The sequence below is a fragment of the Poecilia reticulata genome, chromosome 19 (assembly GCF_904066995.2).
Source record: "Poecilia reticulata chromosome 19, P_reticulata-male-v2, whole genome shotgun sequence".
Lineage (NCBI taxonomy): Eukaryota > Metazoa > Chordata > Actinopteri > Cyprinodontiformes > Poeciliidae > Poecilia > Poecilia reticulata.
The window spans coordinates 1,010,187-1,032,497 of record NC_088848.1 but is presented as its reverse complement, the minus strand read 5'-3'; the positions used below and the strand labels follow the sequence as shown (position 1 = coordinate 1,032,497).

General features: G+C 48.7%; 1 protein-coding gene across 2 annotated transcripts; it reads left to right on the top strand.

Moving 5' to 3' along the window:
* tnrc6ba (trinucleotide repeat containing adaptor 6Ba) lies at positions 1-21,330 on the top strand. 2 transcript variants are annotated; one of them, XM_081600216.1, is made up of 22 exons: positions 1-140; positions 2,337-2,423; positions 2,787-2,808; positions 3,158-3,583; positions 4,484-6,994; positions 7,558-7,722; positions 8,419-8,615; positions 8,717-8,788; positions 9,246-9,437; positions 9,572-9,691; positions 9,785-9,910; positions 11,184-11,324; positions 12,546-12,662; positions 13,114-13,318; positions 14,527-14,694; positions 16,284-16,430; positions 16,514-16,657; positions 17,440-17,532; positions 17,654-17,857; positions 18,870-18,937; positions 19,023-19,162; positions 19,514-21,330. In XM_081600216.1, exons 2-22 carry the CDS (start codon positions 2,367-2,369, stop codon positions 19,983-19,985), a joined length of 5,787 nt encoding a protein of 1,928 aa, XP_081456342.1. In that variant the 5' UTR covers positions 1-140; positions 2,337-2,366; the 3' UTR covers positions 19,986-21,330. The 2 variants fall into 2 exon arrangements, with proteins under 2 accessions (XP_081456342.1, XP_081456343.1); XM_081600217.1 differs by lacking the exon at positions 9,572-9,691.
* The last annotated feature ends 981 nt before the right edge of the window (positions 21,331-22,311 follow it).

The following is a 22,311-nucleotide window of genomic DNA, read 5'->3' as shown; positions in this document are numbered from 1 at the left end:
TTTTCCACCTACTTGACTCTCCGCTCAGGCGTCCAAGTCCTTGTAGCCTCGACGAATGCCTGAAAAAGAGAAAGCTCGCACTGAAGCACTTTAGCTAAGCTAGCTAGCAGGCTAGCCAACCTTCATATGTGATTCCTGAGGTGAGTCGCTGGTGCTGCTGATAACTGCTGATTTGGGTTAGAAATGGTGGGCACGTAAAAATACCGCAGCTGTCAGAGGAATGCGGCGCTTGTAGCCTTGCTAGCGCCTTTAGCTGCGGCTTGTAGCCGCTGTCAGGAACCTAGCTTAGGTGTAGCGGAGCGTTATAGCAGATCAAGGGGTTCGGCCTTCTGTGTTTGCTGGTACCAGTTAACCGAACCCAACACTGGGTTGTCTGGTTAACACGGTACTGGGCGCATATGTTTGGCCGAAGAATGAAACCACTCCTTGGTGTTAGCATTAGCTAATAAGAATCGAGTTTGATACTCAGCCACCAGATAATTTGGGTTCCTGGTTCTGTCTGTGCTCAGTGAATTTATTATAAAAGCCTTTTGTTGCATTTTCCCCTTCAGTCATTCTGGCAGGGGACCTGCTAACTTTGGCGTTAGCTGGTCTGCAAGCTGAAGGATTAGAAGAATAAATGTTGCATGAACGTTTGCTGCTGGAGTTGAGCTACACCTGTCACCTGTGGGGTCACCTGTGGGGTCACCTGGGGGTCTGACTGACGGGAGCATCAACATCTGGGTGAATCTTAAGGCCTGGGGTCAGAAATGCTTCAGCCAGATGCCAAGTTGAGCTCAGGAATCCCGAGGGTTGGAAAAACCAAAAACGAAACCAACACCCAGGCCCGGCCCAGCTGTTCACCGAACCTTTCTGTTTATCTCTGACTTTATGTTCAGGCTGTCCTTATGATCTCAGACGTCTCCTGTGATTATAAGTTTTGCCATTTAACTGCTGCTTCAGCTCACATTTTCGTTAAGTTTATTTCTACAGAAATGCTCATTTCATGAGCTGCATCTGCCTCTAATGTCCTCACATTTTATGTTCTAAATACTTTCAGACAAGGTTTTATTGATCTTTACAGATCTAGATGGATGTTTGTTTTTCTGGGGCTGCAGGACATGAACAGGTTTATGCAAATGATTTGGTTTTCCTGCCAGTGTCAAACAACAGACCAGATCCTGCTGTTTTTTATTAAATATGCTTTTTATTTATTATGAGATCCTCAACCCTGATAAATCTCACAGGTTTACTGTGTTGTGTAGATTTAAAACAAAATGTTCTGCTGAAATACTTTTATTTGCATATAAAAGCTGCAATTATTTGTACTGCTGATAAAACATTTTATTCCAGTTACTTTGCATCACATTCAGGATTCATAGGGCTGTGCAATAATATCGATTTTGCGATATATATCGATATTTTCTTTCCTAGAAAAAAATCGATATTCATCTGAAAGTATCGTAACATCCACCTGTCACCTGGCTCACTCACTGCTTGCTTCGCCGGGAGAGTGATCAGGTCATCAGGGTCAGAGTGATTCTTTCAGATGTTAAGTTAAAAAGGTATCAAACTATTCAGAGCAGGTACTTGCTGCACTTTATTTACTTTACAAATGCATGTAAGCTACAGTTTGTACTGTTTCAACTAAAAGAAACATGTTTTCTCACCACATCTTTGATTCATTTTGTCCAGCTGTCAACTTTAAATCTGTGTCCAACCAGAGCCAGGTGTTGTGTAGTTGGTGCTTTTAATCAGTTTTCAGTTAAATTAATTCAATCCAGTCACAAAATGTCACCAAAATCACTCTGTCCCTCTAAAATCTTTCAGAAAATCGCAAAAGTGCATTGAATTGTATCGTTTGCTGAATATCGCAATGTGTATTGTATTGTGAGATTATTGTATGACTACAGCCCTAAGCATTCAGTGGTTGTTTAAAGGCAACTATTTCATTCGTCAATAATTACCAAGCAGCTTGTTTAATGCTTAAAACATTTTAAAAGTAAATTGTTATATTCTACCTTGGTTGCATCTGAGTCGCTGTGATCTAAAGCAGATGTATGGAGAGATTAAAGACTTAATAAAATGATGTACTTCACTGGGATATTATGGTTTCTTGCAGCTTTGTTGTTGTTTGAGTTGCAGTGGAAACGTAACAAGCTGGTTGGTCTCAATCTGTTTGGCTAGCCTGCAGTCTGCTGCTTTACAGTCATGCTAACTCGCTGTAAGTTCAGTTAGCTCCTTTACGCTAACTGAACCTTATTAAGCTACTCTTAGTTTCCAAACCCTGATGTAACCATTTACATTTTAGGTTTCTTTTTTTTCAATAAGTCACAGTTTGTTTTTGTTTTTTGCAGAAGGGAGAATCTGGTCGGGAGCAGCAGTTCATGGAAGACAAGAAAAGGAAAAAGGAAGACAAACGGAAAAGGGAAGCCTCTCAGAAGGCAAGTCGGCCTGCAATCTGCAACAAGTCGAGGGATTCAGATTCTCAAAGAAATTAATTACACAAAATTATGGGTTCAAAATCAGAATCACTGGAAATAACAAATCACTTGAATGTTCCTTAATTTGCTTTGATTTCTCTGGATACTGTGGTCGTTGTTTATTGATCTTCTGATGGAGGAGAAATTGTCCAACTGACCGTTAGCCTGTAGTATCTTTATTTTATTTAACTGATTTATTATGTTTGATTGATTCAAGATCAATACTTGATTATTAACTGTGATGTGAAAATGTATTGAAAAAGTTTAAAGCTGCAGATTTTATTTCATGAAAAGATTAATTTAGACACATTTTCTTCATTTCAGGTTACAGAGCAAAAAAACAAAGGTGAGCTGAATCTGTTGCATTATTTTTAATGTTTGTGATTAAATCTCTTCTATTTTCTTTACATTAACAGAATAAACTATTTTTACTTCAACAAAATGTTAACATTTGTGAGAAAAGTTAGTTTTTATTAGATCTTCTGCAAATGTTAATTATTTCTTACTAAATCCTAATTAGAAAACTGGCATGTTGTTATTTTTAAATGTTTGGCCTAATTAATAGAGATTAATTTTTTAAAGGTGTTTAACATGCGCCTCTGACTTTAGTTTTTCACTCGTTGCCTCTCATTTCGTTCCTGTTGCTTCTCCTCGCTCTGCTGCTGTCATAATCAGTTTCCTGTTATTTTCTGCAGTGACAGACGTGACCAAGCCGGCTGCTGCCCAGCCGCCCGCCGCCCAGAGCAGCTCCGCCTCCCCCAGCCCTGTGCCCGCCCCCACTGCCGCTCCGTCCCCGGCCACCTCGGGCCCCGGCAGCGCTGCCCCCCCGGCTCCGGGCGGCAACAATGCCAAGCGCCTGGCCGTGGCCAACGGACAGCCCGCCTCCAACACCGGCTCTTCCTCCGCCGCCGGCCCCGGCGCCGCTGGGAACGGCGGCGCGGGCGGCGGCGGAGCCCAGGCGAATCAGCAGCCATCGCGCTACATGCCGAGAGAAGTGCCGCCGCGATTTCGCTGCCAGCAGGACCATAAAGTGCTACTGAAGAGGGGGCAGCCGCCGCTGTCCTCCATGCTGCTGGGAGGGGGGGGCGATGGCCCGAACACAAACATGGCTGCTGCTTCAGGTAAGGCGGCCATGTTCCTTTACGCTGCAGGTTGTGATGGAGCTGAACTGAAACATTCAGTCACAGGTTTTATGCTGCTACTTCAGAAATATTTCCAAGGAATTTGCGATATTTTTTTTTCTCGTTAAACTGCTTCCAAAATTTACATGTAGAAGAAAAAACAAGCAGATAAAAAAATTATTCTTTAAAGATTTAAATAACTTGATTATTGTTATATTGCCAGCTGAGGCAGTAGAAAAAATAAATACTGCCACTTTTTTGTTGTTGTTGTATTTTTGTAGAAAATGTCCACGGTTGTGGACATACAAAACTGAGTAATGCAAGCATTTTTAGTACAAGTCTGTTTTTCTCCTGATGGTCCGATAGACCCGGTTCTACTGGAACCAGAACATCTGCTCCACCTCCAGAGTTAAACCAACCTGTTCCCCTCCTGGCCTGTGGGGGCGCTGCACCAAGAACCACTGAAGGAAACGACACAAAAAACCTCTGAAGACACTGAGAGCAACTTCCTTCTTCACCAGATGGAAACAAGATGGAGGATTTTAGCGGTTGGAGGATTTCTCTTTAGGCTAAAGACCAGGAGCCATTTCTGCTGCTAGCGCTAGGCTAGCATGATAGCTTTGGTTGGATTTACCCAGAATGCCATCCGCCAAAGACTAAAGAAAAATCCTCCAACCGATTTTTGTGTCGTTTCCTTCAGTGGTTCTTGGTGCAGCGCCCCCACAGGCCAGGAGGGGAACAGGTTGGTTTGACTCAGAGCAGCTGGAGGAGGAGCAGATGTTCTGGTTCCAGTAGAACCGGGTCGACCGGACCATCAGGAGGAAATCACCATTAGACTCTAGCCTGTAATGAAATATCTGGCCTGTTTGACTCTTGCCGACTTCCTGTTCTTTTTTACAGATTCTGCATCTTCATTGGCTCTCACCTCACCATCAGTTGCTGCTTCTACTAATAATTATGCAAATTCCATGTGGGGGGCCAGCTCAGGCAGCCAGGCCCCCTCTCAGGGCAAGGAGAAGGTCATCGTTGACGGCAACGACCTGGAGGAGTGGCCTAGTATTGCTGGCAGCGATGGAGGAAACGGCGGCACGCCTGTGACAAGCATCAGTGCCTCTGGCAGCCAACCCTCACCCACTTCCTCGTTCTCTTTGCCCAATGAATGTATGCAGTTGCCTAACAGTGCGGCGTGGGGGTCAACTGCCCCCCAGGGTCATCTTGGAGGAGGTGCAGCTGGGGCTCTGCTGCAACAGCCCTCCTCTGTTTCCAAAGCCCCTGCTGTGCCCGGGAGCCACGACGCCAGTGGCCCCCTGGATGGTAGCAGTGGAATTCCAGGTGCCAACTTCAGTCCAAATGCCAACCCTTCAGCCTGGCCTGCTCTGGTGCAGCAGGACGGCCCCGCCGCTGCCAACAACACCGCCTCCATGGGGCTGGGGGGCGGGGCAGCCGGGGGTCTGGGGGGCCACCCATCTATATCTGTGAATCAGTCAAGCGCCCATCAGCACCAACTTCACCAAATGCAATCCAGAGACAGAGACGTTGGAGGGGGGAAGTGGGACGGTGAATCAGCAGGACCAAATATTTCAGGGGGGGAAGGGATTGGGGGAGGAATGGACCATGGTGTTGGGGGGGGCAGGGTAGGTGCAGGAGACCCGAGCCATGCCCCCTGCTGGAGAGGCCAACCTTACCCTGCAGCTTACTCCAAAACGGGTGCCTCAAGGACTGACGGATGGGAGGGAGGGGCAGCAGAAGGGGATAAAGGGACTTTGGGTTGGGGGTACCCTAGTGCTGAAAATGGGGGTCAAACCTCCGGGGCATCTCAGGGAGGATGGGGGTTACCAGTGGGAGCGGATCGAGGGGTTTCCAGTAGCGACTGGGGTGGCGGGTCGAAACCTGCAGCTGAAGAAATGGGAAACTGCAGCAGCAACAGCAGCAGCAGCGGCGGCAGCACTGCAGGGAACCCCCCCACTGCGTCCTCATCCACCGCCCCCGCTGCTAGCAGAGCCTGGGACAATCAGAAAGAAGACGGGGAAGTTGGGGAATGGGGCGACGGCGCCGGGGGGCAAGGAGGACACGGGGGTTCTTCATCCAGCGGCGGAAACTCCCGAAGTGGAAGCGGGCCCAACGGCAACCGCATTCGTCGACAGGCGCCCAACACAGAAGCTGCCTTACAGAACCTGCTCAGCCGGTCCGACCTGGACCCGCGGGTCCTGTCCAACTCCGGCTGGGGCCAGACGCAGATTCGCCAAAACACGGCCTGGGATGTCGAGGAACAAATCAAAGCTTCATCAAAACACCCCGTTGCTCTGGGCGGACCCAGAACCCTCAGCACCGACTCGTCGGGTCCGGGGGTCAGTCCCTCGTTGGTTCCCTCCACCGGGTCATCAGGGGAAGGCTGGGAGAGCAGCAGCAGCAACAGCAGCAGCAGTGGGGCGTCTCTGTCTGGGAGAGGCCCCCCAACCGCAGGCACCAACATGAGGCACATGTCGCAGTCCGGATCAGTGGCACCCGGCGTGGGGTCCGGGCTGACCCAGGGCAAGGCGTCGGGTTGGGGGGGAGGGGATAGTCATGAAGCCAAGGACTGGGGGGGCAACAGTCGGGCAGAAAAGGGCGGAGGATGGGGGGGAGTCGGACAGCAGGAGAAAGGGACGGAGGGCTGGAAGGACGTAGGGGGGAACAACGAAGGCAGCGGCTGGGGATCAAAACCCAAGGTTGGATCGGGTAAGAATTGGTTGGAGCAAGAATCAAAATCGGGTGGAGGTTGGGATGACGAGAGGAGGAGCGGCGCGCACTCAGGGGGGGATTTAGGTGGAGGTGGTTGGGGGAACTGGGACAGCAGCGCCCCCCGGAGGAGCTGGGGGGCAGGAGGCACAGGGGGAGGGAGTGGAGGAGGCGGTGGGGTGGACGGCGTTGGAGGCATGGCGTCCAAACCTCACCAGGGTTGGAGTGGAGGAAATAAAATGCACCAGATGCCAAACAGCCAGCCGGGCTCCATGCCAGGCCCGCCGGCCCAACCGCAACAATCACAGCCCCGCAATCAGAACCCGCAGCTGCAGAAAGCGCTGAACCAAGGGGCCATGCAAGGCGGCGGCGGGGGGAGGAAGACGGCCGCTCAGACGCAGAACCAAAGCTCAGGCTGGAACTCGGGACCAATCCCTGCCGGAGGCGGGAGTGGACCAGAACCGAGCGGCTGGGAGGAGCCATCCCCGCAGTCCATAAGCAGGAAGAGCGAGATCGACGACGGGACGTCGGCGTGGGGAGACCCGACCCATTACAACTACAAGCCGGTTAACCTGTGGGACAAGAACAGCGGCACTGCTAGCCAGCAGCCGCATGGGCCGGGTCAGAACCAGCAGCCGCAACCGGGACCGCCGGTCCAGCAGCAGCCCAACAGGCCGACCGCGGCGCTCACAGGTACCAGAACATGATCCAGTTAGAGCTGCAGAAACTTCTTTGAAGAATCTTTTTTACACGTCGGTTGATCTGTCGCCATGTTTGGAGCTGATGATCCGATCTGATTGATCCCTGATCGGCTCTGGCTGTCTGAAAAATGAACCGCTAACAGCCAGTCAGAGCAGGGAGGAGGGACTTACCGCTGTCAATCAACCGCATGTACTCACTGCTAAATGTGCTAATGGCAGAGAAACGACAATACAGGAAAACCGTTTCACAGCCATCATCGGTGGCTAAGCTAACTAGCCTCGCATTAACGACATGCTACCCATCACAGCCATGCGTAGCGTCAACACGATGGACGCTTTGCTGTTTGGTTCGCTCCAACTGGGAGATGCAAACATGCATGTTTTGCACCATGCAACGTTTTAAAAGTTTGCTCTAAATGTGCATAACCTTTGGCTGGAAGTGGCTAACAATGATCAGTAGCTTTAGCAGATGTGCGGCTTGGATTGGCTGAAGGCTGAGTGTGGACATATTGGTGCAAATCCAGGAACGTCGTTGACGTCTGTGTCTGTCTGCAGAACCTTCAGGCTGGGGCGGCGCGACTCCAGCTGCTCCGTCGGTGGACAACGGCACGACAGCCTGGGGGAAACCCAGCGACGCTCCCGCTGGCTGGGGGGAAGCCGACGACGCCGGGGCGAAGCCGGCGGGCTGGGGCAACGCTCCTTCAAACTCCATCAGATCTGGTGAGGGACAAACCTCCAGAGAAACCCTTTTAATTCATTCATTATGTTTGGAGCCGAATCTGTTCTGTGCGTTTGGAGGGATCGACTGCGCAAAGAGCTGGTTGCCATGGTTACCACCTTGCTGTTTTAGCGTCAGCTAGCATGTGGTTGGCGCGCTACAACTGCGCCCGTCGCTGGGCGATAAATGGTCCCAGTAATTATTCCAGTAAATGATAATGTTGTTGTTTTGACACCAGTTTCACTCCAGACCATGTTGACCAACCAGTGAGTTTCAACTGAGACGTTTTAAATATCCAAGATAAAATCTGGTTCATTCTTCGGTTTTTCTGTTTCAAAACAAAATGACTAAAAAAAAATCCAGTGTTTTGTTTTTTGTTTCTGATAATATAATGTATTGTTGTTCTAAACAGGCAGCAGTGCAGATCAGAAACGCATCCATGGGGAATAGTTTTCATAAACGGTGGTTTTTATTTTTGATGTGCAAAGAACAGCAGAAGTAACATCGTTTCTGCTTTTCGTCAGTCGGTTTGGCTGCTCAGAGTTTCAGCCTGTTTTACGTCGGTGTTTCCAGCCTGGTTTTTAAAAAGCATCTCCAGCAGAGAGAGAATCGCATGTGAAGCTGTTTGTTCACAGGCAGGTTGAGTCAAAATGGAGGCAGCTCCTCCATGTTGGTTAACTCTGATCTCTGACCTAAAGGTTCGAAGTCTATGCAAGACGGCTGGGGGGAGAAGGAGAGTTCGGTGGCGGCGTCGTGCCACTCCAGCTGGGAGGACGAGGAGGACGGAGGAGGCATGTGGAACAGCGCCGGCTCCCAGGGCAGCGGCTCCTCCTGGGGCCAGGGCAGCAACGGAGGCTGGGGGCCAGGCAACCCGGGCAAGAAGACCGGCGGCAAGGCGAGTTGATGCCTCAGTGGGGTCAGAGGTCGCATCACAGGCAGCCTGTTTTCAGCTCTCTCGGTGTTTCCTCTGCTGAAGCTCTGCTCTGGTTTCTTCAGGCTCCGCTAAAGGCTGCAGGAGATTCCTGGATGAGTCCCATCAACAGGCAGTTTTCCAACATGGGGATTCTGGTACGGCTGAAGACTAATGACCCAATCACAGCGAAGAGCAAAAGTTTACATACAGACGGACCGTCGTCACAAGCAGAACTCCAAACCTTAATGTTTCAGGGCTTCCTGGGCCAGGCAGACTCAGTTTGGATTTGTCTCAACTCGGACATTTAACACTGGAACTGGAGACGTTTTAAATTCCCAGCTCAGAGTTCCCATTTCCCAGGCGCCTTGAATGCAGCAGTCGTTGTCATGGTGACTCTACAGCTCCTCCAGAGTCGCCATGATCAGTTCTCTCCTGTCTCCACGTTCAGATGACTGACTGATCGGAGCTCTGGGAGACATGCATGCCGCACTTTTCAGATTCTTATCCAACCTGTTGCTTAAAATCCCAATAAACGCGTCAAAGTTTGTGTTTATTGTTAGTCGTTCCCGCAGCAGAGGTTTCCTGTCTGACCGCGGTCCGATCTGTCGACAGAACGACGAGCCCGGCGGGCCGAGCATGGACCTGCCGCCGGAGAAGAAGCTGGAGGCGGAGAAGAGAGGGATGGCGATGAACGACTACAACGGAGAGATGAGGAAAGGAGGAAGAGGGCCGAGTGGAGGAGTGCTGTACCGTCCCGGGTCCAAAGAGCCGGCGCCGGCGGACGCGGCGTCTTACTACGATAAGGTACGGCCTCACGCCCGCCGCTGCGTCCGAACCGCCTTCCCTCTGGTGACTCTGCTTTTCTCCCTGCCTGGTCGTTTCTCTCCGTCTGCCTTCCCCCTCTCTGATTGGTCGGCCTGTGGCTGTCGCTCTGACAGACCTCACATTTGGCCAATCAGGACGGTTGCCTTGGAGACGAGGCGCCTCGCTCTCTGCACTCGCCTCCCGCCGCCTTCAAGCCCCATTCCCTCTTCAGCCACTCTGTCCCCTTTAGACAAGTAAGGCCCTGTCCTCCGGTGGCGCCCAAACCTTCTCCTCGGCCCGCCTGCGCGCCGCCGTTAGCCGCTAACCGCTGCGTTTTCTGACTGCAGGGCGGCCACAGCATCTTTGGCGGGACCGGAGGGATGTCCCAGTCACGGCATCAGCCCGGTGTCCCGCCCATGAACCAGTCCCCAGGGATGCGAGCACAAGTGCCTCATCAGTTCCTGTCTGCCCAGGTAACGACCGTCCCAACTTCCTGTTTCCCTGCTCGGAGCGTCGCCTGAGCCGGTGGTGATCGTCCACACCAAGCAGATCACCACGTCTTTGAAAGTTTGAAAAATTATTGATAATAATCTGCAAGCTTGGCATTTTATAGGTTTTTTTGTTGCTATAGCAACGTGCAAAATGCAAATGTTTTCTTTTTATAAGGGGAGAAAATGTTGCGCTAAATTCTCGCTGCGACTTTTTCGTCGTATGAAACGTTTGTGAAAATGAGATGCAGAAAGCTTCTTATTATAACAAGAAAAGTTTTACAGCGCGTTTTTTTTTTTTTTTACAAGACTTTCTCGTTTAAGACGTAAAACATGTAGTTAAAAAAAGACGCAGAACTCAAAATGTAATTTCTGAAACGAGTTTCGTAAATTCCTGGTTATGAGAGAACGATCCTGAATTTATTTGATCTGTTCCAGTAAATATTGGCGCGGCGCTGAAATGGTCTTCAGTTCATGTTCATCTCTGTTGAAATGGTTCAGTAAAGACCAACTGACTTAAACACACTTTATTATTAAATTCAGTCAGACAGACGTGATGATTGCAGATTTTACCTAAACGTGCAGCTGGAATGCGTCTATTTTTAACGTTTTATACATTAGAAGTTTCTCTTTCTACTGATTTGACATCAACTCAGAAGTTTTTATACTTTGTTTTGACCTGATTTGTGTTTTTATGCATCTTGTTTTTTGTTTTTAGTTCCTGTAGGTTTTATGATTCTCAGGTTTTTCTGCTTTTTAATCCACGTTTAGGCTGAAACTCTTCCTGTTTATCTCACTAACGGCCGTTTTGCCGTTTCAGCCACGTCTCGATTCTCTGGGGTTTAACGTGAGCAGAGTCACATGACCGCACGCGCAGGACAGCGAGGGGTTAAACCCGCAGTCTCCACCGTGGGGAACCAATCCCGACTTCCTGCCGATTTGTTTTCATCTAAACCTCAGGTGTCAAACTCGCGGTCCGCGGGCCGGATCCGGACAGCCGCAGCTTTTTATTTCAGCCTTCAGTAAAAGTTTTACTGAGTCGCACTAAACGGTTTTTTACCGTCTTAAGCACGAATTTCCAACTTTATATGCAAATATTTCTAAGTCGGCTCCACAAATCAGTGATTTTAAAAAGCAAAATATTAGAAAATCCTGGTCGGTTTGGAAAGACGGTATTTAATTTGAAGAAGTTCTGATCAGACGCAGCCGGGTCAGTGGGTTTATTGATGACCGTCAGGCTGACCCTGTGGTTCTGCAGGTGCCGGGGTCCATGCTGAAGCCGATGCCGCCTCCCAGCGGGGCGGTGGGGGCCGTCGGGGGAGGCGTGTTCCCCCCACAGCTGTCCCCGCAGCACATCGCCATGCTCAGCATCTACCCGCCTCAGATCCAGCTGCAGCTGGTGAGCACCGCACCGCACCGCACCGCACCGCACCGCACCGCACCGCACCGCACCGCACAGCACCGCACCGCACCGCACCGCACCGCACCGCACCGCACCGCACCGCACCGCACCGCACCGCACCGCACCGCACCGCACCGCACCGCACCGCACCGCACCGCACCGCACCGCACCGCACCGCACCGCACCGCACCGCACCGCACCGCACCGCACAGCACCGCACAGCACCGCACCGCACCGCACCGCACAGCACCGCACAGCACCGCACAGCACCGCATCGCACCGCACCGCACCGCACAGCACCGCACAGCACCGCACCGCACCGCACAGCACCGCACAGCACCGCACAGCACCGCACCGCACCGCACCGCACCGCACCGCACCGCACCGCACCGCACCGCACAGCACCGCACCGCACCGCACAGCACCGCACAGCACCGCACAGCACCGCACCGCACCGCTCTGGAATAAACAAACAGCAAATCACTTCATCACACGACAAGTTGAAGCAAAATCCATCATTTCCATTTATGTGATTTGTTGTTTTCTCTCCGTCAGAAACTGGGAGATAAAAGTTTCAGTCTGGTGTTTTGGTCTCACGTTTCATAATTCATTTTATTCATTTCTGTTTTATTTGTGTATTTAAATGTTCACTAGAATTTAAACTTTATTGATCTTTGATCATGTTGTTTTGCATTATTGCCATTATATTCCTGGAATATGGTCTCAAAACAACCATGTTATTGTTTAACGTAATAACTTCTGGACAGTTTGTTGTCCAGAGGGTTTAGTTGATTCAGCTGCAGTTAAAACTGAATCCTCCCCACTCAGCTCCTTCAGACTAGCCAGCAGCAATTAGCAAACAGCTCATTATAGGAGCTGCTGCTCAGAGCAGCGCTGCTAAAAACATGAAGGGGTTAAAGAGGAGCCATGTTGGGACGACTTCCTGGAGGCGGAGCTTCAGGAGGAGCAGGAGCTTCTTAAAGAGACAGAGACCCAATTTCAAGGTGTTGATCAGGAAGTTATCTTCTGTCCAACTGAAAGTAATAATTACTTCATTTTGCTAGAAAATGGCTCCATGTGCCTGGAAAACAGAACATGATACTGGCCCTTTAAGAATCAGAACGAGTTGAAAGATTTGCTGATTTCAGAACCTGGTTTCTCTCTGTAATGAATAAATGTTGATGGTAGATCTGAACGTTTGTCCTGTTCTGTGTTCAGGCTTGTCAGCTCTTACTGCAGCAGCAGCCGCCGCCGGCGCCGCCGCCGCCGCAGCCGATGCTGCAGAACCAGAGGAAGTTCTCACCAAACGTTCGTCAGCAGCCCGACCCTCAGCAGGTACCGCCACACCTGGCCGCTGCTCGAAGCGCCGCTAGCAGCTGTTTGCTGGGATTTGCACTCAGAAAAAGGCCAGTTGGTGAAGGAACAGAGCAATAATGAAGCTGCACAAACGCAAACATTTTGCATCGGACGGGATCAGACCTGGAGAGGAACAGCCGCCGTTATTTATGCAAGAAATATAACAAAACTACTGGAATATTTTCTAAAGTAACACCACAAACCACAAAAACAATCAAACTCCTGGAGGGGCTGACTTTAGAGCGGTCTAGTCAAAGTCCAGACCTAAATCTAGCTTGGAATAGGTGATGAAACGGTTAAATCTGAATGAACATGAGAAGCTCTGCAGAGGAGGATGATTAGAGTCTGAATGTTTCTAATAACGAGCCAGTCCAGTTTTCCCCTTCAATAACTCTTCATCACCTCCTCCTCCTCTTCCTCGCCTCCCCAGCTGGCCCGCATCATGACCGTCCTGCAGCAGCAGCAGCAGCAGAGGCAGCACCAGCAGATCGGCGGCCTGGGGTCCGGCTCCAAGTTCTCCCCCTCCCACCACGGCGGGTCGGGTCCCAAACTCCCCGGCGCCGAAGCGCTGCCCCATCCGGGCCTGGCCGGGTCCGTGGCGGACCTGCAGCAGAAGCCCTTCGGACCGTACTCGGGTCAGTGAGCCGCCAGCTGCTGGAGTAAAGGCAGAAACGGCAGACAAAATTTAACCTGAAAAGAGTTTTGATCAGTTCATCTGGTTCATTCTTCCATCGATTGATCGATTAATCGATTGATCACATTCCTGGTTTGTGATGATTTAATTTAATACTTTCTGTAGTTCAGAAGTCGATGCGCTCAGGGCGGCCATCTTGTTTGTTTACAGCTTCTGTTTGTTTTCAAAGTTCTGCTACTGATAATAATTTGATGCTGATAATTAAAAGGTGAAGGATTTTTTAGGCCAGTCATAAAAACGATAAATCGTCTCAGAATTATTGCGATAAACGATAATATTGTTGTTTTGAGATAACAATGACATGATGATGCAAGAACACGGCAATAAACTTAAATTATTGGTGGGACTTTGGAAAACATTTTAAATATGAGTGGCTGTTTCTGACTGAGCGGAGTAATTATGCAGAGCAGGGAGGAGATCGATTATTTTTTAGAGATTATCTGTCTCATGTTAGGACAGCGAAAGTTTTAATACGTATGTAAAATGTATTTTTTAGGTTAGAAGCTGCAGCTTTAAGCTGAGGTTCGGTGTGAGAGTCACTACCAGGTGGAGCAGAAGCGGCGCTCCGTCTGTGAAATATTACTACCTGTAGCGTAGCAGCGGTTCAACAGCGAGAGCAGAACCAGCGTCTTACATCGCAGCTCAGAGACTTAAATCATTTTATTTGTTTAGCTTTCTGACCGTCATGCTAATCCAGGTGTTTGTAGCTGCGCTGATTTACCTGCTATCTGATCCTCCATGTCTTTTTTACTGCAGTGAGCCTCGATGTAGCCAAACTCCGTCAAGTATAACATTGTTTTTATGTCTATTAGCTTCGTTGTGTTGATGCACTTTGACCTGCTTCAATTTCCCGCCGCAACACGCAAACTTCCCCATTCACTCAGTGCGTTATAGTTATAGTTCCACATCGCTCAGGATTTGTTGCTGCGCGTTAGCAGTGTGAAGGAAAGAGGAGACCAGCTGCACAGGCAGGCTGAGAAATGAGATGCAGGTGATCGGCAACAAGAGCCAATGATCGCCGATCAAACACTTTTTCACAAAATCGGCCGATTATGATCGGTGACCGATCGATCGGCACACCTCTCTCTATTAATTACCGATCAATACTATCCTGTTTGCTAATGGTTGTGTGTGTGTGTGTGTTTTCAGGCTTCGGTTCTGCTGTGAACCTGCCGGGTCTGGACCTGGGCGGCTCCATGGGGGGCGGCGCCGGCGCCATGAAGGACCCGGCGGCGCCGCAGTCCCGCTTCAGATGGATGATGGAGGGCAGCTGCTCCGCCGACGCTTCCTCACCGGAAAACGCTTTCCACAAAAACGGTGAGAGGCCCAAGTTTTGACCCGGCGGACCTGAGGTTCTGCAGAGAAACGATCCGTCGTGGCGGAACCGCCAGCTTTTACAAACTCTGTTATTTCTGCACATTTCCAACTTTTGTCAAACCATTTATAATTTATTTAGTTTTTTTTGTTTTTTTGCCTTATTTCATAAAAAAAAATCACAAATGACAGAAAATATTTTTCAAAAAGTGATTTTTGTTTCAATCTTCTGTGTTTCAGGGTCAAACTGAAGAATTAGTTTTATTATAATAATGTAGTCATAATATTATTAATAGTTATTATTAATAATGTTGTTTTTAATGAGGAAAAAGCTTAAATAGTTTTTAAAATATTTTCTTTTCTCCAAATATTAACTTTATTCTGGTTTCACTGCAGCTGAAACATCACAACTTTATTCTCATAAAATTAATATTAATCTTAGTCTGACTCTCTGAACTTAAAGTCCAAATAAAGAGAAGATGTAAATAACGTTTGTCAAACAAGATGGCCGCCGTGGGGCGATGACATCACTCTGAACCCAGGAGCTCATTGGTGGAAAAACGGTTTGAAAATCCAGATTTTCCACAAATTAAATCTTCAAAAACCAAAAATAAAAAAAAATTACAAAAAATTTTAAAGACCAAAATGAAAATAATAGAAATAAAATCACTCAAAAGTAAAATGTACGACGCGGGTGTCCAAAGTGTGGTTCGGGGGCCATTCATGGCCCTTCAAAATACTTTGGTTCGGCCGCAAACTGCAAGTCTGTAATGATGAAAAATGTGGCAAATAAAACGGAAAACGACCCAAAAATTCTGAACATTTTTATTTTTATTTAAATGAATCAACAGTTTGAAGTGATTTTTGTGTCTCGGATCTTTAATGATTTACAGATTTCATAATAAATGTTTGTTGGTCACAATATGAAAATAAAAGAATCTTTGCATTTTTCTTCAGTTTGGACACAAAAATAATCCTAAAATAATCCAACAAGTAACTAAAGTAACTAGTTACTTTCTGGCTTCCTGTCACATTCGTCTGCTTCCTGTCACATTTGTCTGCTTCCTGTCACATTCGTCTGCTTCCTGTCACATTCGTCTGCTTCCTGTCACATTCGTCTGCTTCCTGTCACATTCGTCTGCTTCCTGTCACATTTGTCTGCTTCCTGTCACATTCGTCTGCTTCCTGTCACATTTGTCTGCTTCCTGTCACATTCGTCTGCTTCCTGTCACATTCGTCTGCTTCCTGTCACATTCGTCTGCTTCCTGTCACATTTGTCTGCTTCCTGTCACATTCGTCTGCTTCCTGTCACATTCGTCTGCTTCCTGTCACATTCGTCTGCTTCCTGTCACATTTGTCTGCTTCCTGTCACATTCGTCTGCTTCCTGTCACATTCGTCTGCTTCCTGTCACATTTGTCTGCTTCCTGTCACATTCGTCTGCTTCCTGTCACATTTGTCTGCTTCCTGTCACATTCGTCTGCTTCCTGTCACATTCGTCTGCTTCCTGTCACATTCGTCTGCTTCCTGTCACATTTGTCTGCTTCCTGTCACATTCGTCTGCTTCCTGTCACATTCGTCTGCTTCCTGCCAGGCCCCGTCGCCCCCATCAAGATGCCAGGCGCCTCCCATTACTCCCAGTTTGACTTGCTGGTTGGAGACGGAGCGAGCGACGGCTGGCATCGCACCCCCGGCAACAAGATGGCCGCCAAGCCCAGCAGCGCCCCCAGCTGGCCGCCCGGTTGGTGCATCCCGCCGGGAAGCGGCGCCGGAGGAGGGCGTCTCTGCTGGCGTCGCTGACGGCCATGTTTGTTCCCGCTGCAGAGTTCCAGCCCGGCGTGCCGTGGAAGGGAATCGACCGCGTCGACCCGGAGTCCGACCCGTACATGACGCCGGGGAGCATGATGGGAAATGCGGTCTCACCCGGCCTCAACGACTCGGAGCACCAGCTGCTGCAAGACAATGCCGGTACGGACTGCGGGGTCAGAGGTCATGATGCAGGAATCTATTATTATTATTATGGTAATAATGTGTTGAGACCATTTTCTAGTTATTTATTGATAGAAGCGTAACGATGAAAGTTTGCTTCCTGGAAATCAATCAATCAATTAAAAGCTTAATTAATAAATAAAAATTCAATAATTTTCATGATTTATTGATTTTTTTGGATGAATAAAGTTTCAGTTTGATGTTTTTGTCTCAATTAAAACTTTTACTAAAGGATCATTTTAGACTTAAATCATTTATTTTGTATTTTTTAAATGTCTTCCAGGTCCAGTTGAACATTCATCAGAATTTAAACTTTCAAACATTAGAAATAGTTTTATTTATAACTAAATACAAAAATCTCCTTTCTTACTAGAAAATGGTCTCAAAACAACAATATTATGGTTGATGGCGATAACTGGGATGATTTATCGTCCAGCAACGGCAGATTTAATCTCACATTTAACGGTTTTAAATGTTTTGGATCTGAGTTTGTGAAACTTTGTGGATCTTTGAAGACGCTGAACTTATTTTTCCTTTTTCATGCTAATGTTTGTCATTTAACTGTCAGAGGATCTGAGTTTTAATATAAATTTAAGCCTTCAGTCCGAAAAATCTCCTTTCTTGCATATTGGTGACTTTTTGATGTTTATTCCTTTGTAGCCACATAATTTTCTGAGTTTCCTGGATTTAACTGGTAGCTGGATGTTGAGGTGAAAAGCTGGGGTCAGCTTGAGGTCAGACTGTTTGCCCCTGTGTTGCAGACTCCACCCCCCCCCTGAACACCTTGCTGCCTTCACCTGGTGCCTGGCCCTATAGTGCCTCAGACAGCCTTCTTAACAATGCACACAACTCAGGTACATAAACTGAACTTTTGCATTTCCATTACGGTTTTTACTCACAGCAGAATAAGGCCATGAAAGTCGAAATAAGTTGGTGACGTTTGTTTGTGTTTGCATGTTGTGTTGCTTTCTGCAGCAAAGTACACAGACTATAAGACCAGCTGGCCTCCAGAACCCATTGGACACAAGTCCTGGAAAGCCAGCCGCAGCAGCAGCCAGGCCCAGCTGGCCCGGCCTCCGCCCGGCCTGGCCGGCCAGAAGCCGCCGTCGTCCTCGCCCTGGTCTGGAGGAGCGCCGCGGCTCGCTGGGAGGGGCTGGGGCAGCGGCGCCACCAACACCGGTACAGCTCACCACGCTAACGGAGCTAACCACGCTAACGGAGCTAACCACGCTAACGGAGCTAACCACGCTAACGGAGCTCACCACGCTAACGGAGCTCACCACGCTAACGGAGCTCACCACGCTAACGGAGCTCACCACGCTAACTGAGCTAACCACGCTCACCACGCTAATTGAGCTAACCACGCTCACCACGCTAACGGAGCTCACCACGCTAACGGAGCTCACCACGCTAACGGAGCTCACCACGCTAACGGAGCTCACCACGCTAACGGAGCTCACCACGCTAACGGCGCTCACCACGCTAACGGAGCTCACCACGCTAACGGCGCTCACCACGCTAACGGCGCTCACCACGCTAACGGAGCTCACCACGCTAACGGAGCTCACCACGCTAACGGAGCTCACCACGCTAACGGCGCTCACCACGCTAACGGAGCTCACCACGCTAACGGAGCTCACCACGCTAACGCCGCTCACCACGCTAACGGCGCTCACCACGCTAACGGCGCTCACCACGCTAACGGAGCTCACCACGCTAACGGCGCTCACCACGCTAACGGCGCTCACCACGCTAACGGCGCTCACCACGCTAACGGAGCTCACCACGCTAACGGCGCTCACCACGCTAACGGAGCTCACCACGCTAACGGAGCTCACCACGCTAACGGAGCTCACCACGCTAACGGAGCTATAATACACCAGATAACAAAATTTAGCAGATTTTTCTTTAACCTCAAACTTTTTCATAAAATATTAGAAATACTTTAAAAGATGCAAATAATTTTATTTCTAACAAGAAAACAAACATTTCATTGCCTAAAATGCAATAAAAGAATTTGAAACGGGTGAAGTTAAAACATTGACTGACAAATAAATAAATATATATCTATATATATCGGCTATAGTTCAGTTTTGGCTTAAATATGAACAGACGTTTAATTATTTCTGTATTTATTTTAACATGATGAAAGTGATCGTCTGCACCAGAATAAGGTGAAGTTTGTCCGCAGGTTCGACCTGGAGCGACGGGAACGGCCGGGAAAGCTGCTGGCTGGTGCTCAGTAACCTCACGCCGCAGGTACGCACGCCGCCGACCTTACCGTAAACAGGAAGTGAGCTCCGGCTGCCAGCTTAGCGCCGTCTGGCCTGCTGTGTGTCTGCAGATCGACGGCTCCACCCTGAGAACCATCTGCATGCAGCACGGCCCCCTGCTGACCTTTCACCTCGGCCTGACCCAGGGCACCGCTCTGATCCGCTACGGCTCCAAGCAGGAGGCGGCCAAGGCCCAGAGCGCGCTCCACATGTAAGGCGAACAGGAAACGCCAAACCGTAGCCGAGTGCAGATTATCTTAGCGACACAAACAAGAAGCTTGGTAGCAAAAGACTGACACCAGTTGAGTTAGCATGCTAGTTAGCATGCTAGTTTCCTCAGTTGAAGCTTTTCACATTAATAAAAATATATCTTTTTTCAAGATGGGAGTAGTTGACCTTTGACCTTTGGAAACATCTATTAATATTAAACTGATAGACAAATCTTTCTGCAAAATCATTGGGCACCAGTTGAGAAGAGAGCATGCTAGTTTTTTGCTAGTTTTCACCTTTGAAACCTTTTCTCAGTGATAACAGTGACAGCCTCCATCTTGTTTTGCCCCAGGTGCGTTCTGGGTAACACCACCATCTTGGCGGAGTTCGTCAGCGAGGAAGAAGTCGCTCGTTATATTGCACATTCCCAGGCCGGAGGAGCAGGGAGCGAAGGAGCCGCCGCCCCCGGGACCGGCAGCCACGCCGCCGACCGGCCTGGAGCCGCCACCGTGGCCGGGGGAGTGGAAGGCTCCGCCCCTTCCAGCGCTGCCGCGTCTTCCAGCTCCGGGTGGCAGAGTCTGGACGGCGGCCCGTCGGACCCGGCCGGCGCCGCCCAGGCGACCGGCCTCGGCATCTTCACGCAGTGGAGCAGCAACGGCGGCGGTGCGGCGGAGGCGTCCCGGCCGGCGCTGTGGGGCGGGATGGGGGGTTACCCCGGCGGCGGACTCTGGGCGTCTCCGGCGCTGGAGGACCGCCACCAGATGGGAAGCCCCGCCTCCCTGTTGCCGGGCGACCTGCTGGGCGGCGGCGCCGACTCCATCTGACCCGCCGACCTCCGACATGAAGACGACAGCAACACTTGAACTCAGAACCTCACCATCAGCATCCAGAACGCTCAGGCTCCGCCCCTCCGGGTCGCCATGGCAACCAGTAAACTCGCTGTTTTTAGTGCGCCACTTTGTTTTTGTATCTGTATTAAACGGTCAGATCTCAGACTTGCAGACTGAGCCCGCGTTCGGCCCGACGCTCCGAGGCGCGTTCGTTTTCCGTTTCCGGAAGGGAGAGGGGGGCGGAGCTTAGGAATGGCGCCACACTACTGAATCACACGGCGACACACGTCAGCGGAGGTTAGTCTGCCGGTACGGAGCGCCGCCATCAGAGAGGGACCCAGGGTAAAACACAAGCATCGTTAGCCAAACTTGCACTATTAGCCTCTGGGTTCGTCGACTCCTCCTCTTCCTCCTCTTCCTCGTTTAGTTTGTTTTTTTACTCCAACAGGTAAGACGTTGCGACAGCTGTGGCCTCGGCTGAACCCCGTCATCACCCACTCTGCTCATATATTTGACAGTAACGTATCTCTCTGTCGGTGTACGCTGGTTGTTTATCATATTTTTTATGTTTTAAGAAATCGGTGAATCTTTGTGTCGTTTTTTTTGTTTTGATGCAACCATGACTCGCTGTAAAGCTGCCCTCCTGCCTGCCTGAGTGCATGAAGAGCGTCCAGCGGCTCAACATGATGATGATGATGATGATGAATGTTTTACGTCCAGGAGAGATTCATAAGAACCGCTTCAGCGTGTGTGTGTGTGTGTGTGTGTGTGTGTGTGTGTGTGTGTGTGTGTGTGTGTGTGTGTGTGTGTGTGTGTGTGTGTGTGTGTGTGTGTGTGTGTGTGTGTGTGTGTGTGTGTGTGTGTGTGTGTGTGTGTGCTACCAGTCAGAGAAGCGATTGGATGTAAACAGATTTTTTTCGACCGTCTGCCTGAAAAGTTCAAAAACTGATCTGGCTCTATACGTCTCTGATGTCGGTTGTTTATTTTTTAGCAGCGTTTTTTGTTTTCCTGTCCAATGCAATAAGAGAAATGTTTTGTTTTGAAGACAAAGCAGGAAACTGACGGCATTTGTGTGAAGATGCCATGTCCTACCATACCAAGCTGAGCTAGAACAGTGTTTTACAGACACGTTAAAGACATTACCTGTTTATGTTTTACTGTGTTTTTCTGTTTTCCTCTTTTTTTTTTTTCTTCTTTTTTTTATGTATCCGTTTAAATTAAGTCAGTCTTTATTATCACTCCTGTTCAGGATGTTTTCATTTATTTCATATGTTACAAAAAGGAGAGGAAGTTAATTTAAAGCAGAAAAGAACAAGATAATAAAGGTTGAGTTGAAGTCTGGCTGTCTGTGCGTTTAATTATTGGAGAAGGTTTGATTTTATCATGACATTAAAAACTGTAAAAAGTTAAAATGCTTCTAAAACAACCTGGATTGGATTTATGCAGCTTTACATATTAATTTATTTTAACAAGAATCAGGACTTTAACACAACCGACCTTATTAAATTTACTGAAACCTGCAGCAAACGGAATCCTTTTTAAATTATTTCACACTGGAAATCCTAATCGATGAAACGTAATTTGTTTTGACACACGGAGCATAAAATCATCCAGACTGATTTTATTCACTTTCAGCGCTTTAACCATTACAGATGTTTCTAGAAACGTCTGAGGAGAAGGAGGCTGATGATCTGGACTGAAATCACACCAAGTCTCTGCGGCCTGATGAGTTTCTGTTTTCTGAGAAATGAGCCTGAAACGTAACAATGAGCCGTTTGTCCAACAGCGTGTGACTCTTTCTAAAGCGTCTCGACACCTAAAACTGTTGTGTCCTTTTTTATGAGATTCTCTCCTGGTTTCTCTCAGATCTTCAGATGTTTGAAGTTTAATTCAAGGCTACTTTAAGACGGATATTTGGCTAGCAGGCTAAGCATCCAACTTGCTAAGTTAGCACTTTGCTAGCTCAGCTAAACGCTTACCTAGCAAGTTAAACACTTAGGAAGTTAAATATTTAGATAAAAATATTTAGTTGGAAGCTAAGTCAGTGTGATTTTTAAACTAAATGTTCACAACAAAAAGGTATAGAGGGTTGAAGACATTATACAGTACTGTGGTTTATTTAGCTTGCTAGCTAGATACATTTAATATTTGATCAGGAAGCGAAGTATTTAACTGCTAAATATTTAGCCAGAAACGGCATAGTAAGTTTGCAACAAAGATAACTAAGTATTTAGTTGGCAAGTTAAGTATATTTAGTTAACATGAATGTTGTGTTTAGGTGAACCGTTGCAGCCTGTTGGTGAACGTTTCTGATTGCGTA